The 13067-nt window shown below is 46.1% G+C and overlaps 1 protein-coding gene across 1 annotated transcript in view; it reads left to right on the top strand.

Annotated features, from left to right (window-relative positions):
* The first annotated feature begins 220 nt into the window (after positions 1 to 220).
* Positions 221 to 13067, top strand: part of LOC311007934 (pleckstrin homology domain-containing family G member 1) — a 33828-nt gene continuing 20981 nt past the window's right edge. The window contains exons 1-2 of the mRNA XM_084001352.1: positions 221 to 670; positions 9708 to 10273. Coding sequence (XP_083857478.1) covers positions 661 to 670; positions 9708 to 10273 — 576 coding nt within the window. The 5' untranslated portion in view covers positions 221 to 660. The remainder of the gene's footprint in view (positions 671 to 9707; positions 10274 to 13067) is intronic.

The raw sequence follows: 13067 nt of genomic DNA, 5'->3' as shown, positions 1-13067 counted from the left end.
ATAAAAGAAGGGAAAGAAACGGAGGAAAGAGAAGAGGAGGCACTTGATGTGGAACTCCCAGCTCCTTGTAATTTGCTGCGAGAGAGAGGGAGGAGGAGTCAGGGGGAGGGGAATACCCAGCAGGGAGGGAGCAGGAGAGAGCAGAGGCCATTCACTCTGACACACACACACACACACACACATACACATACACATGCAAACACACACATGAACACTTTAAGGCACACACATGCACACAGTTGATGTGTTTCGGAGAGGGAGAGGGAGAAGGAGGGAGAGAAGCAGCCAGAGGAGATCCTCGGCAAACTGAAGTGAGAGAAAGAAAAAGAAGGAACACCTCAGCTCAGCCAGAGGAGTGTGTGGTGTGTGGTGTGTGTGTGTGTGTTTATGTGTGCGCTCAGGAAGAAAACACAACCTGAGAGTGTATGGTCCTGTTTGTGTTTTGGAGGAGCGGACTGCACGTCTGCTCCCAGGAGAGAGGATTCACCATGACTGAGAGACTTTGGGAAATCTAAAGGGGAATCTTCAGGTTTCACTGGGAATACTGTTTGGATTACTCTGGATATGTGAGACACTGGGTGAAGTCCTGCTTTCACCCTTCAGACCTGCGCCTTTAAAAAACTCTTAATTTCTGTCAAAGGAGAGACAAACCCAGCCACCATGCCGACCGGTAAGCAGCAGATTCTTCTTTTATCTTTTTTTTTTTTTCAGGAATAAATAGTAAAGATTATCCAACAGGTTTTCCCAGAGTTGAAGTGATTCATTCATGTTGTTGGATTAGATTTTGCTGTCAAAGGTGCTCCTGGTCTACACTCACCTCATCAAAGGGGCTCGAAACATACATTTTCCTTCTATTTAGTCAAATCAACCAAGCACTGGAAATTTGTTTGAATGATTTTAAAAGATTATTTTTAAAAAAAGAAAAAAGAAAAGTGGCATCCCAGAGTATGAAAAGTGTCTCTCTTCAAGTGGTAACTGGTCAAACATCAAGACACCAACTGGTAAATAAGGAGGTCGACTCACTGGGCTCTGATGGTTTTTGCTGTTTGTGTTGGTGGCTCTTTTGTGTGGTGTCTATGTGTGTGTGTGTGTGTGTGTGTGTGATATTTTTTCCCCTGAGCTGACAGCGCTGTGTGAAGCGTCCTCACAGCGTCCGTCTCTCGGCAGGGCCGTTGTATGAACAGCGTCCTCTGGTTGTTTTCTCACCCCCACGGTGTTGAATGGAGCGTGTTTGCTTTCCTGGAAGCGTCGCTGGTTTAAATTCCTAATGATGCTGAGATGATGATGGTGATGGTGCACACACACGCACACACAGGCTCCTCGCTGTTCCTCCACAACACTGGGGGGTTGTGAAGTCCAGTTTTGGGGGAGGAATTTATTTATTAGGGTGGTGGTGGTAATGTGGGGGATGTAGACATTTTTAAGATGTCTCTTCTCTACATTTGTTTGTGTTCATCCAGGGAAACACAGTCGATCCATTTGGTGCAAAGCTTCTTGTCTCTTTAATTGACCTTAAATAAATAAATAAATAAATGAATAAATAAGGTGGAATAAAGTTTTCTACTCTGCTCCACTTTTCTTTTCTAACTCCTCATCTCTCTTAAGGCCGGGCACATGCATGTGTCAGTTTCCTTCGTGCTGGGTGTGAGTGAGTGTTGAGATGCCATTCTGCAGCCTGTGACCCAAATTAGAGCCTGGAGGGCAACAGTTGGGGGAGTGGGGAATGGGTGGGTAGGGAGGGGGGGGGGCTGTTAGAGGAGTTGGTTGTGGCTACAAATAGGGAGGGGGGGGGTGGTAGAGAAGAGAAGAGCAGAGGAGAGGAGAGAACAGGAGGAGGGAATAATTACTGTTTAGAGCAAACTCTTTGGTTTAGAGGTGCTGGAGACAATGGACCCCTCCGTCCTCCTCCTCCTCCCACCCTGCTAGCATGGCTAGTCCTCTGGGAGAGGACATCTGCCCCCCCCCCATCTCCTCCTCCTCCCCTCCCTCCTCCACCACCATCCATCCTGAGCAGTCACGTGCGAGAAACTGCCTCCCCACAGAGGCTTCATGGGTGGAGGGTAGAGGGGGTTTGGGCAGGTCAATTTATAGAGAAAGCTAAACAAATCAATAGTTTTCTTATCTTAATCTCGTGCTTCTGTGTGTGTGTGAGTGTGTGCATGTGTGTGTGCAGGGCGATGTCTGAGCAGACTGAGGTGGATGCAAAGAGATGGGTGTTGATCTTTTTTCCCTGGGCTGAGATCCAATCAGGCCAGAGAATGAGGCTAGTGTGTCACACTCAGGAGAGGGGGGCTAGGGTGTGTGCAGTAAGTTAGGGTCACACGGGTGTCCCAAGGGCGGGTGAAAGAGTGAATGCGTCCGAAAATAGGGGGCGGTGTAAGTTTGAGGGTGGACATATTTTCTTTTTTCCCCCCCACACCGCACATTCCTCACCGATGTCCTCAGTGTCAACAACAAACAGGAGGATCGCCACCGGAGGTTTGGCTTCTCTTCCTCCTCCTCCTCCTCCACATAAACACAACCTGGGGATAGGAGGAGAGTGTTAATCTCGGCATAAAATGTGCGAATGTGCCTGTGCACGGGGAACGTTTCATCATTTGTTGCTAATTAGCCTCCCGGCTGTGTGTGTGGTTTACTCAGAGCGTGTTTTGTGAGGCCGTGAAAGCCACAGGAGCGTGTTAAGTCTCACGTCATGTTTAAAACTTCTGTCTGTGTGGAGATGTTTGAAATACTGTCCAGAAAAGTTTTGGTAGCGGGTTCAGGGCACATTAAAGGAGAAATGACCTCTCTAGTCTGTCCTCTGAAACATCTGCATTATAATGTATGTCCTGGCCAGTGCAGGTTTTCTGTCTTTGTCCCCCATCCTCTCTGTCTCCGTCTCTGTCTGTCTTTCCGCCTCTGCAGTCGTTCAGCTGCGGTGTGAAATCCTGAGTGACACTTTAAGGTCCTTAGCGTCAGTTGGGATCAAGCCTGCGTCTCTATCAGAAGCAGAGACTGACCCTAAGTGGACACGACGAAAGACGTGAGGCCGTAACTAAACAGACGGCGAGGACTTTTTCGATGCTTCATTGTTCTGCAGAGTCTCTTCACAGGCTGCAGGGGGAACAAAAAAAAAACTCTGAAAATTGTCTCTGACACCTTAAAAGACGAAGGTTTAGGCGCCGAGGGAACGGGGTGAATTGGTTTAAGGTGGCGCAGACGTTTAAGGGTTAAAGCACTACAAAAGGCAGGATTCAGAATGAGACAGAGCGAGTGGGAAATGGAAAAGAGAAAAAGCAAGAGAGTGGGTGGTGTTTGACCTTTGGCCTTTCCTCTCATCTTTTCTTCCTACTTTCATTCCTCTGTGTCCTCTCCTCCTCATTTCTCACTCATTCGAAGTCGCACATGTCCTTCTCTCGCCATTCTCAGCTTTTCTTTTCTTTTGCGAACTAACCAAGATGCTGCCAAAACAACAACGAGGACTGCAACCTGATGAAAAAACATCCTCCGGTCTCCTCTGCGTTCTCAGCAATAAGCTGCACGGCATTGAACTCGGTTGACATCTGGCCGCTCTGCTGCAGCATAAACAAGAACACACACCGACAAACAAGGTTGATTAAAGGATCCATGAGGTGTACTGAGTGTGTGGTTAGCTCACTCCCCTGTGGGACACAAGCCTCAAGTCTTCTACCCTTCATTTAGGTCATTTCCAACTAGATATTACAGCTGGTTTTTACTATGTTATCAGTCTGCGTCTCAGAGGAGCTGGTCACTGACCAAAAGGTGACGATGGATTTTACTGGGCGAGCGTGGCTGTGTTTTGTCAGTGTGTGTCGTTCTCAGATGGTCCAGCCTCCGTGAGATCAGATATGCAGCTATTTTCTACCAAATTGTGCATGTGACGATACAAATTTGACACAAACCGTGCTGCGTATCACCTAATAAGTCACAGGTCTGCTCTTTCTCAGGCTTTTGCTTCCTTAAATTTGCTAAATTCTCACTGGATCTTCAGTCACCTGGTTGAAAAACGCCCACAATAGCTTGTTTTTAAGTTACAATCAAAGCAATTAAAAGGATTTGAAACCGCCCTAATTATTCTCTAAGAACAAAAAATAATAACATTAAACAATTGTTGTGATTTCCTCTTGCGTAACTGTACAATCACAACCTCGCCTGCAGACAAGACTCAGTAATTTGACTGTGCATAGGGAGCGATACCAGCACATGTGCTCCGAATGCAAATATGAGCCTTGGTGGTCTGTAGCCAAATACACAGGCCGGTCTGTGTGTATTTTTACATAGTAAAGTATATGCTTGCAGGGGCATGGTCTGAGCCCGTAGGAATGTCCTGTGGAGCTCATATGGACGCAGTGTAGGTGGCAGAGTTTCTTTATGACCTGCCAAACACATTTGGAGTGTGAACGTATATAACAGGAAGTAGGGGAAGGAGGAGAATAGGCAGGAGTCAAGCGGGTGGTAGGAACATTGTTGGGAATTTGATGGAACTGACATCAGGGAAAATGGAGCAAGTGAGAAAGCGGAAGCGCAAGAGGAAGAGTGGAAACGAAGGAGAGAAATGGCATCAATCTGTCAGTTTACTGATGGAGCCTGTTGTCCTGGTGTCTCCTCATCGATGTCACGTCTTCTCTCTAATAGAGTGAACTTTACTTGTTCAAGTGGTTTGGAGACATTGGTCTTAGTTCTGTTTATGCAAATATGCAAATTTGCTTCTTTTGAAATTACATTTTCAGTCATTTGGTGCAGCAGGTTTTGTTTTTGGAATCATCTTCATCTCTTGGTGATTTCATTAAAGACTTGAAGGATTTGAACATTTGTACTTTCTGCATCTGTGTGACTCTAAACATCTGCATGGATGAATAGTTTGTTAGGGGTTTGAAAGCAGATCCCTAACATAGCATGGAGTAAAGCATGTGAACATCTGTTGTAGCTCTAAACCCACAGCATATCTGTCCCTTTATTGGTCACTGTAATCAATCTTAGGTCTTCATACTGGCACTGAACTTCTGCTTCTGTTTTGCACAACACGGTCCTTGCTCTGCGCGGACAATGCCTTCCAAAGTTCAGCCGAATCTAATGTGAGCTTTTCGACCTCAGCCAAACCAAGAGGGTATTTTCCAAAAGCTGCAGCCTTCTTCCCTTTGATATTTCTGGGATTGTGTTTTATTACTTAGGGGATACTCCCTGGAAGTCGCGTGTAAGGCTCTGTTGCTGGACGCGGCATACTACACATTGTCAGTTTATTACTCGTGATTTAAACCCAATGATTAGGGATGCCATGTAGCTTAAAATAAACACGAGGAATGTTTCGCAGCTGCCGGTCCTGCCTCTGCATATGACATAATACTTTGAAATATTTTCAGCTGGTTTACGGCCTAAAACGTCCACATACTGTTGGATGTTCACGCAAACCATTACAGAGCACTCACCGCGCTGCTGTTTGTGCTGCCTGAGCTACTTGTGAGGACCGTCGGGGCCGTAAAGAGATGAGGGTGCTCACAGCTGTTTGCTGACCACTCCAGGACAAAGACCATAAAGTGTGCGATTGATCTGGAGAAGTTAAGTGCAGCATGAGTCATTAAACCTGGCTGGACTGGTGGTGAAGCTTCACCAACCTGTCGACTGGAAGTCCACATGTATGTGCATGTGTCACAGCCATATTAGAGGAATTGACTTGACTGGTGTAGTCTGTTTGACATCTGTATATGTGGATGATTACATCAGAGCAGATGGAAGATTCAACATTTGTATGTCTTGGTGTCTTCAATTGTCATTGTGTCATGTTTTATTTTTCCTTTTATGTTCCTGTGCAAAATAGTTTTGCTTCCCGTCGCAGGAAGCCGACTGCACTTTATCGTAAATGTGGCTGACTTCACCTCTAAAAACGAATCCCCAAATCGAAAATGAAGACAGGAATGTAGATGCAATCCAGATGAGCTGCTGAATACGTGCCAGACCCCCTCGAAGTATTTATCTGTTTAAGTGTTGGCACCTGAAATGGCATGTCCCTTCCTTGATGATCTTTGATTTGCATTTCTGCCATTAGTTTTTAATCATCAAATTGCACACATAGAGTAACATGTATTTTTTAAATCTTGAAATTCAGCTTTTTTTTGCTATTGAGGAGTAAAACACCACACAAAGTTCGCCAGTTTTTTTTTTTTACCATCTTGTGTTTATCATCTGTTCACTACTCAATCTGGTTCCTCCTGGTTCGTGCCGTTTGCCTTCCAGACGAGCCTGATGTTCAACATATTAAACTTGTCTGAATAGCAAAGGAGCTGTAGGGCTTTTATTTTCAAGTTAAATGAAAGCCAGAGATTGAAGACAGGTTGCTCGGGCAGGCACTGGCTGATTCACCCTTTCTCCCTCTTCTTCTCTCAGTCTGGCAGGAAACGCAGCCCTCACACACTATCCTAATCCTCACATGCACACACAAACACACACACACACACACACATGCATGCGCGCACACACAGAGGAGAAACAGTCCTAACCTGCATGCTTGGGACCGTAATTAGAGATCATTTACAAGGATCAGGTTGAATATAATCTGGATAGGAGGTAACTAAAGCCCGGCCATCTTCGCCCTTTCTCTTGATGTGTGTGTGTGTGTGTTGAGAAAGGAGGGTGGGGGGTGCAGTGTGTGTGTGTGTGTGTGTGTGTGTGTGTGTGAGTGTGTATACAAGAGTCAGTTCACCCAGGAAACGGCCACAGTGTGCCCCAAACATGAGGCTGGAAGGTGGGAAGGAGGGGCTGGGCAAACACAAGATGGAGCAATCTCTCTCTCTGATGTTTGGGTTTCACTGCAAACGGAAACACAAGTTTTTCTGTATTTACCCTCTGTGTATGTGTGTGTGTGTATGTGTGTGCGCAGGTTGCACGTGTGCACAGTTGCACTGCACATATCTAGCTGCAAAAAGGTGGTGTGAGGACCATTAAGTTATTACCTCAGGGTGGTGTTATCTTTAGGGTGATGATAGGGTGTGAAACTTGCATACACTAAAGATTTACATACATCACCTACTGTGATAAGGAGGATATGGCACAGATTAGTCAAAGGGCAAAAGAAAATGGTCAGTTACCCATTAATGTCATAGTGCGTGATATAATATAACCCTTTGTGCATTGTGTATGGTAACTTGAAAGCAGTGTGCTGCTTATCGAAAAAGCCAAGGCTGCTGGTTTGAGCTTGTGTGAGTGTGTGTGTGTGTGTGTGTTGTTTTCACCCACCAGATTCCTTCTCCTTTCTGATCTGTAATTGTTAAAAAGTGGGTCAGACTGCGGAGTGCAAGCATTCGGATGGACGTACACACACACACACACACATACGCGCACACACACGCACTGTGAATCAGTTCCAATCTTGTCTGAGGGAAATAAAGTTTCATGCCACTCCAATTCCTTCCTGCTTTTCTTGGCACGCCAGCAGAGAAAAATTAAAAGTAGAGAAAGCTGTGATTCAGAGCATCATGACTCTTCCTTTACTGTTGCACTGCGACACTTGAGTTCCCATCTGAGAGACAGTTTTACCGGGAATTGACTTCCTCTGAAAAACGCTATTAATATTTCAGTGATGAGAAACAGACCTGTTAGGTTTGTATCTATCAAACTGGCCAGGTGGTTTCAACCCGATATGATTAGCTTCACACACAGACATGTGATAGGTCTTCTCATCCGAGTAAGGAAAACAGTTGAAACCATCTGGGTGTCTACAATCACAACTATAAATGAGCTAATGCTGCTTTTCTGAACTTAAATACATGTTCACAAGGGAAACATGTCTGGTATCCATGAAGCAGCCGTTGCCACAAACCTATGATCTTCTCATCACAGACCAGCCGAACAAACACGCCCGCTTGCCGAAGTGCCCTCAAAAGAGGTGTCACCATAGCAAAAAGACCTCCGAGGTACCTATTTGAAAGGTGAGAGAGCGGGTTTGTACCGGGATTCTTTGAGCTTGTTCTCAGTTTCACGTTTCATGTTTTTGAACCTGAGCCTGTGATCTGTGGTGCTTTGAAGCGAGACGGGTTTAGGGTGAGCACTGAGGCCACGCCGTCCTATACTATAGGCCACTGGGGCTCCGTGTTGCCACAACACCAGAGCTGCCGGGTCACTGCTATAGAGAGCTTTGATTATAAAGATCTGGAATGAAGGCTCTCTCATCTTGTCCTTCCCTTGCCTGTTTGCCTGTTGGCTGTGTTTATTTGCTCCCTGTTCTTCCCGTCAAAGCTGGCCTTTGTATGAAGCGAGACCTTGGCAAACGCTGAGGGAAACTTGGAAAGCTTCTGTCTGATACGCTGCATGTGTGGTTTCACTTCAGCTGGCCTGACTGTGGGGCCTTGGGAGCCGGTAATCATATCTTAACGGATCTCTCCACAGACACAAGGTTGTGAGCCAGTTTGGCACCGGCTTGACGCCAAATAGACTCCTGTAGTTGCACACACGCACGCGAGCGCGCACAAACACACAAACTTGTGTGTGCCTCCCATGGAAAAAGGGCTTTCATTCATTGCCTGAGAGCGGAGTCTTCTCAGTATTACACTGTTAATCTTGTCATTAAGCTCTATTTCGCTGGAAAAATGCTTAAACCATTCACACAAATACACCAGAAATCAAAAGTTTCTGTTTCTTGTGTATATTGGTGCGTGTGTGTGTGTGTGTTGTCACAGAGCGAGGCCCCATGTATAAGAGCAGTTTGGGTGGAACTGAGGACAGATCTGTCAGGGCCAGTGGTCCTCATATGGCGGGTGGTCAGTCAGACTGTGGTCAGCAGGAATGTCAGGAATTGCGTTGCTAAACAGATGGACTGTCAGAATATGAAAGTGGTATTGTGAGTGTTTAGACGTTGTATACAGTAACTCTTTTAAATGCTGACTTTGAAAAAGGGTCAGTGAGTTCCTTCTGAATGTGTGAGTTTCATTTGAATTTCAACGGCCTCTGCAGCTTTCTAGCATCAATAAATCAGTTCAGCATCTTGAGGGATAAATTATTATAGTAAACAACTTAGATTTGACCATTTGTTTCCTTCTTATTACACATATTCACTTCATTAGTAGTTGCTTGTCCATCCATCCTGTGAAGTTTCTCCCCGATTTTGCTCTTTTTTCTCATTTTGCCCATTTGATTTCCTGTTAAAGGTTTGTTTTCAAAAACTAGTTTAATATTTTGGGCTGCATCAATTAAATTCTTGCTCATGCAGGTTTCGTTATGGTTTTCGAAGGTAGATAGACACAAGAAAGGAAGTGGACGTCGTTCTCGAACATTATTGTTTCAAACAGAAACGACGCGTATTGTCTGTGCAGAATTTTATTTTGAAACGCGAGGACAACAGTGCCGATGGTCTAGACTGCGGTCTTATTTGCTTGCAGTAATTATACCAAGGCATCATAATTAACATGACAACTGCATGTAAGCAGAGCTGTTGTTTAGACCACATATATAGTAGTTCAGATTAACGACACCACATTGATGCATCGGTCTGGATCGTAACATCTGTAAGTTTTCAAGGATGAAAAAAGTAAATAATCACAAAGTTAAAAGCTAGAGTTTGATCGGTCAGTCTGGTTCCATGTTTTTGTGTGACTGTGTATCACTGTTGTAGTCTCAGTGCGCCTTAGACATCCAACAGGAACTGAAGAAAAGAGAAATTGAAATCAAATAATAACAGCATAACAACAACCTCTGTCTTTCTCTTGTTTCCTCTCCAGACGATTATAACTACCTGCCTGATGCGTTGCCTCCTCTTCCTGAAGTCCCGGACTCCGGCTCTGTCCTGAGCTCCGTTGACCTCCCGGCCCGCTGCCTCCGCAACCCGGCCTTCCGCCACGCCTCCTCGCGCTACTGCTCTGCCCTCAGCATGGACTCCTCGCCCGACAGCGCCGAGAGGCCCATCAGCTACAGCTCCACCTCGTCGTCCGCCTCCTCCCGGGACAGCCACTGCTCGCTGGGCAGCCGCTCCACCCTCGTCCCCGCCCCTCACTGCGGCCCAGCGAGCACGGACCGGGACTCCGGGGCGATCCGGTTGGAACTGGTCCCGGCCCGGCAGCTGGGATGCGGGGAGGAAGAGGACAGGAATGATAGAGGGACGGACACGGGGAGGGGGAAAGGGAGACAGAGCAGCGAACAGACTCCGACAGAACATTCAGAGCCCGAGCTGAGTCCAGAGGGAGGGGAGCGGACGGGACAGGGACCCAGGACATACGTGGACCGAGTGGTGCAGGAGATAATGGACACAGAGAGAACGTACGTCCAGGACCTGCGAAGCATCGTAGAGGTAAGGAACAAAAAAAACAAAACATTATGGTTATATTAAACACAACCTGTGTAGGAAACTAGAAGCAGATGGATCAGAGGGATCCTACATGTGGGAGGAACATCAAAGGTGAATCAGCACATCTGGCAGAACATCAAATTTTGAAGATCTTGAACAAATTAGTGATTCTGCAGGTTATATCAGCTCCAAATGTGAGTTCTCAGCTTTCACACAAGACTTTTAATCAGTGATTCCCAACTTTCTTTTTAGCTCACGGTGGTTCAGAACCAAACAAAAGATTCTTTTCTTGTTTTCTTTCAAGAGCTGAGAAGATAATTCAACGAAAAAGTCTGAAATATGTTTTTCTCTTCCTATCTCCTCCTGTTAATCATCTCTCGACCCCTCACACTTATCTAGTGACCCCTAGGTGAGAAACCACTGTTTGAATTGAACAAACATCAATCAAATGAAAAAGTTTATAACCTCTCTGGGTCCTGTCTTTCTCAGTCAGGACTGAGCTAAAACCTTTCCCACCAGCTGACCCGGTTTAACTCCGAGCAGCATGTTGGACGTCATAAATGTGTTTCTGTCCAGCGCCCGCTTGACCTCGGCCTTTTCAGGAGGAACTCGAAGCTTTTAGTTCACCAGATAACACACATCCTTTTAGTGCCTTTTGTGGCTTTTCCTCACGCACGTGACCCACACTGCTCGTTGCTTGCGAGAAACTGTCAATACAATAAGGTCACCTGCGTTGGCGGGCGGGGTTTGGCCGGGTTACACGATACCAGCGCCTTTTGTGCTGCAGGCACAGGCGCACATTCAAAACTTTTTTTCCTTTTTTTTTTAAAGCACACACACATAACTGTATGCACACACACTCAGACAAATACACTCTTTTTGTGAGGTTGGCTTTGAACTGCGAGGATACACATTACCTGTAGTCAACGCTTTAGTGGCTTTGTTAAAGATTGGGCGTTGTGGTTTGAATCAAAGGTTGCTCTGCTTTCTCTCTTTCTCTTCTTCGTTTCTCCACTCTGCTCCTTTTCTCTGAAACATAACATTTATGTAGTCTGCACTCCAATGTGCAACACACATGTGAAGTGTGTTTTGTATTTGTGTCCTGCAGCTAAATTTGACTTGTTTGTGGTGTGAGATGACTAAAAACTTGTGTGGAAATTGTTGTGGTTTGCATGCGCATGAACATGCGTGTGTTGGAGCCTTGCCTGTTAGTTTCCAATATCTTCCTCCTCAAACAGTGTTTCCTTTCCTACTCTGGGCTATTGGTTCATGGACCACTATGTGTGTGTGTGTGTGTATGTGTGTGTGATTTAGGGTTAAAGAGGTTCATACAGGGAATGGCTGTTGTCAGAAAGAAAGCAGGAAACTCATATTCCCAAGAGACACGATAAGTACAGGGAGTAGGGTTTGGGTTTTGTGGTTTTGGCCTGTCACCCCTGATCGATGTCCCACCCTCTCCTGATCCTCCTTCCTTTCCTCCCTTGTTCAGGAGGTGAGGAAAAGCGAGAGAGAAAGAGAGAGAGGAAGGTAGGAAGAGGGATTTAGCTCGGAGATAACAGTGTCCAAAGTGGGTTAGAAAAACACTGAACAGAGCTTAGGAGCTGCACTTAACAACCCCTCTCCTCTGCAGATCACCGCGCTGCCATTAGTGTATCAGACCACCCAGCAGCCTTGGACGACCTCAATTAGACGGCAGGACAGCTAATTCCTCACATGCATTTAGCCTTTCTTCCCCCTTTTTAATGACGGTTCCAGTGAGTGCACAGAGGATGGATTGCACCGATTCCGTCTGTGTGAATAGAGCTTTTAACACAGAGAGGAAGAAGAACCGGTCAGCAGCACAAGCAGCAGCGTCCACCCATCTGTTAGCGGCACTGTCCTATACGCCGGCCGCCGTCTCACTAATCCCTCTGCCCGTGCTGCTTCCTGCAGTGGGAGAGGGTGTGGCGGCCTCAACGCAAATATTTACCCAGACTCTCCTGGGCTCACCTGTGTTTTATCTGTCAGCAGCAGCAGCAGCAGTGGTGTTGTGGACAACATTATGCTCATGTGCTGACGTACAGTAGAGCAGGAGATATGAACCTGTCAAGCAGCGGCGTCAGTTGATATACTCAGAAAACAAAATATGGGCAAATATTTGATACAAGTACTCAATAAAAATGAATTAAGAGATGCTGAAAAGTAAAAATGCGTTGTGAAATGCGTGATCATGTTTTCCTCATATGCATCGAGCTCTCGGTGCCTCCTTACATTTCTTCTCGTGAGCATTGTTTGTTAGTTCTGTGTGATCACCCCTTCCCCGGCTCGATCGGTTGCGTGTAATGAGGCAGATCCGTCTTCCGCAAAAAAAAACTAAAAAAAAAAAACCCACCTCAGTGCCAGAGCTCTGATCTTTTTTCCCCTCTCCCTCTCCCTCCTCTTCCTCGCCTCTGCCTCTTTACTTTTTCCACTCTGATATTTGGCGCTTGCTGCCAGCAGCCAGGCTCATTTGATGTTGACCAGGAATTTGGAAGTTAAACGTTGAACATCATTTGGCCTGCTGCTGCAGAATGAAACGTCCAAGTAATGAGATCTGAATGTTTGCGCTCTGCATTGTCTGGAGGAGCGACTTCCTACTGTGAGTGAGGGATGTGTTTGGTGTGAAGGGGAAGGAGTGTGTACTTGAGGAGGTTAATAGTTAACTTGAGAAAGTATCAAGTTTGTACATGTTATGTCTGATACTTAGCAGGGGAGTGTACCTGAAGGTGTGCGTGTGTGTGTGTGTGTGTGTGTGAGTGCTGCCCATTGTTGAGACCAG

Source organism: Trachurus trachurus (genome assembly GCF_905171665.1).
Source record: "Trachurus trachurus genome assembly, chromosome: 24".
NCBI lineage: Eukaryota > Metazoa > Chordata > Actinopteri > Carangiformes > Carangidae > Trachurus > Trachurus trachurus.
This window is presented reverse-complemented; position numbering and strand designations above follow the sequence as displayed.